The sequence below is a fragment of the Mandrillus leucophaeus genome, unplaced genomic scaffold, assembly GCF_000951045.1.
Source record: "Mandrillus leucophaeus isolate KB7577 unplaced genomic scaffold, Mleu.le_1.0 Scaffold337, whole genome shotgun sequence".
In the NCBI taxonomy this organism is placed as follows: domain Eukaryota; kingdom Metazoa; phylum Chordata; class Mammalia; order Primates; family Cercopithecidae; genus Mandrillus; species Mandrillus leucophaeus.
The window spans coordinates 10,406-13,973 of record NW_012103554.1 but is presented as its reverse complement, the minus strand read 5'-3'; the positions used below and the strand labels follow the sequence as shown (position 1 = coordinate 13,973).

The window sequence follows — 3,568 nt, the reverse complement described above, 5'->3', positions numbered from 1 at the left end:
TCCAAACTCAGTAGGTTTTTGGGACATAGAACTCTTTATTTAAATATCAGTACAGGGTAATAAATTACTATAGGAAACAATCATTAACATAATTTTTATTAGATATTTAAATGATTATCTTTCAGGACATGAAAGGAATCCCTGGAGGCCTGAAGTCTAACATGATTGTTTTATTGACAATATCATTTGGAAGAACAGTGTCCCCATTCAAAGAAGTAACTGATTTTCCAAACAAAAGCAGAAGAAAGAAAATGTTGACATATCTTGTTTAGTCAGCCAGAACTTTAAGTGCAAAAATTCCATCAGGTAGCACCAAGAGAAAATAGCATAAGATGTTAGGAATAACCGTTGGTAAATTGTTGACAAAAGGGATCAAGGCAGTGAAAAAGCTATTGGGTCCATGGTGTCATCATGATCTGCTGGAGGCCTCTGGACATACACAGTAGGTGGTGGGCAGGTGGCCAGCCAGAAGGGCGAGTTTGATCAAGACCGTGCTCACAGGGGCTTTTTGGTGTCATCTTCAGCCTTCAGAAAGGATACAAATGTTGGTTTAAATGGTGAAGGAGAACCCAGATCACTTTTCCACATCTGAAAACCCAGTGACACCTGCAGTCTTGAGGCTGGTGATAAATCCACAAGGAGAGGAGCAAAAGCAAGTGCAGTGAGGAAGAGGAGTCAGGAGTGAGAAGGGAGAGGAGGATAGGAGAGCACAGGCACCCCAAGGAGGAGCCCTCTATGAGGGGGTCCTGTTCACATTCACTCAAACACACACACACACACACACACACACACACACACAGGGCTGATTAGATCTGAACTCAGGACAGCAACCTTTGTTTTTTTCCCACTTACTTGTTCACTTCAGCATGTTTTCCCAGTGTATCAAGAATTCCTCAAGCCAAGTTTCAGTCTCCCAGTGAAATCTTCTGGAAGAACCTGGTCACATCCCCGTTCTTCTCCCACTTCTCTTTCATCTTCTTGGCTCCAGGATGAAGCACTGTCCACTTTCTGTTGTTTGGGTCAAAGAGGAGGAACCTCTGTCCATTGAAGAGGAAGTGCCAAGATCCTCTGCCGTGTCCATGGGCTTCGTGCTCACAAGACATCCTGGCCCGCAGAATGAGGGGCTCTGCCCCATTGGAAAGAGATCAGCTCTGATCTTGAGAAATTCTGAGTCCCACCCTGCTTCCTTTCCTGTCTGCTGCCCTTGCTCTTTGACTTCTTGAGTGATATAAACCTGATTTGTTTATTTTTAATCAATTAATTTATTTTTTAACTAGGCAAAGAACATTATACCTTTGTTTCAAACTTTATTCCCAGGCTTCTTCGGCTTAATTAGCTGCAAAGAATAAATTGTGTATATGCAAAAACTGAAAGGAGCTCAGTGTCCAAGGGGCTTGGGCTTAAAAGTACTGGTGACCTAGCTTTTATCATATCCATAAACAAACATTTCTTAAAAAGCAGTCATAATAGAAAATAGCAGTTCCTAGTAACTTCTTCAAGTTTTATCTTCAGAAGTTGGCTCAATTCATTTTGCCTCATGCTTGGAAGCCTCATCAAAATTCTCCACAAGATCAGTAACTTCATCATCATCATCCTCTCCAGTTGCAAGTGGTGCTGGTCTATCCACAGACTGTTTGGCCAGAGCTTCAGCCAGTCTCCTTAAACTAGTCAGACAGTCTGCACCAAGCTGGATGAAGATGCTGGGTAGCATTGCTGTCAGCTGCTTTGTCTTAGCATGGCCTGTAATGGTGAAAGGTTTCCCTGCCAGAGATGTCTGAACTTCAGGGTTGTTAAAGTGGATCGCTCTTCCTTGGTTTGTAAACACATTCACCTCTTCAGTACCAGAGATATTGTTTACCCCTAACTTCTTTAAGGAGAACTGAAAGTTTTTATCTTCTGTTGTGGCTGTTCTATGAACCACCTTCTTCTTTCTGCGAGCAGGTCCTTTCCCACCAATGTACACTTGTGCCTGCAGTTTGGCAGGTTTTTCCTGGTTCATGATTGTTTCTTTCACCTTGTCAGAGCGGATAAGGGGCCGTGCAGGGGACTAGGGTTGGTGTTCAGGTGGTCTCGGGTGGACCAGCTGAGATTAGGCACACACATGCAAGGACGCCAACCTGATTTATTTTTTGCATGAACCCATTAAAGCCTTCTAAGCTACTATAGTGTCTGCTCCCTCCTGTCCTGGGCCATTTTAAACTTACCACTGGGTATTCAATTCTCCACTTGAATGTCAGCCAATTGCTCTTTGAGGAAATCTACCACATCTCTTAGGGTTTCAGTTTGTTCTTCCCAGGCTTTTGTGACATTGACCTTCCTCCCCAGAGAAGCAAAGGCTTTGACCTTGTGGTTAAAACAGTCATAGTGAAGAAAAGGCCTTTCATCCACCTGGTCTTGAACTTCACACCACTGTGGTTCAGGTCTGAACTTAGGAGTGATGATGAAGTCATAGCAAAGATAGTGTGTGTGTGCGAAAGATAAACACAGGAGAGGGCTGGTGTTGGGGGAAGTGGAACCTGAGACCCCTCCTCTTCCTTATGGTGACTGCAAGTAAATATCTCTGAGGGGCTGGGCTGGCAGAGCAAGATGTGCCCCAGCCAGGACTGTCATGTCAACTAGTTAAAGACTAGAATGTCTCCCTTTCTTGAGTACAAGGCAAGGAAGGTCCCTGCAGCCATGAAACCATGCATCCTCCCAAGACATATCCCACCTGGGCTCTGCCCACATGGGTCAGCACATGACCTTGTCATGGAGGTGCCAGGCCTGCTGTGGCAGGAAAAGGCCTGGGTGAGGAGGATCTTTGGCAGCAGCCCCTGTGGACTGCGGGAGGTGGGAGAGGGTGTGGGAGCTGCCCTAGGATGCTCCAGCTCAGTGAGTGGGATAAGGACAGAATCCAATTGGAATCAAAAAGAGATTATTGTCATGGTCCCAGGATTTAAACGTTAGCAAAGCCCCTGGTGATGATGCCCATCTGCTATGAGATGCATTCCTGAAACCTTGGAAAAGGGATGGTTCACAGGGCGAGAAGTAGAAAATCTAGAACTTCTAAGGCACGGTGGAGAGGAAGGGATCACAGGCTCAGAGAAGTGCCCATGCTAGAGGGGTCTGAGTGTGAAAATCCAGAACAATGTCCATCCTCTGTGCTCCTGGGAAGCCTGGAGGACTCCTGTTTACCCAGCATATAAAGCAGGCCCTGAGAGAAGGCAGCAGACTGTCAAGAAACGCAGGGATGCCTGTCGCTGAAAGCCAGGGTAGGAAATGCTGTTCCCTAAGTGGCTCCCAGGAGTAATGATCTCAAACAACCGATCCCAGGTGGAGGCTGTCACCTGTCAGGAGGAGGGAAAGTGCAATGACAAAAATGATTAGAGAAGTCACAATGCCAGCTGGAGTCCTGAGCCACAGAGAGCTACGCTCATGGCTCATAGAACAAGGGGGACCAAGAGGCAAAACAGATGGAGACTCACCCGGATCCTGCGGGACTTTAACCACAATAAATAAAGACAAAACAGAGAGATGGATGATTTGGAAGAGGAAAGTGGACATTTCATAAAAAACTGTATTACTTTGC

The 3,568-nt window shown here is 45.7% G+C and overlaps 1 protein-coding gene and 1 pseudogene across 1 annotated transcript; both read right to left on the bottom strand.

The window, feature by feature from the left end:
* Nucleotides 1-856: 856 nt before the first annotated feature.
* LOC105545716 overlaps nt 857-3,568 on the bottom strand; it is a 5,877-nt pseudogene continuing 3,165 nt past the window's right edge.
* LOC105545715 (transcription factor BTF3-like) lies at nt 1,526-2,135 on the bottom strand. The gene is made up of 2 exons (XM_011988732.1): nt 2,118-2,135; nt 1,526-2,014 (listed from the first exon to the last, which is right to left on the bottom strand). The coding sequence occupies exons 1-2, from the start codon at nt 2,133-2,135 to the stop codon at nt 1,526-1,528; spliced, it is 507 nt and encodes a 168-aa protein (XP_011844122.1).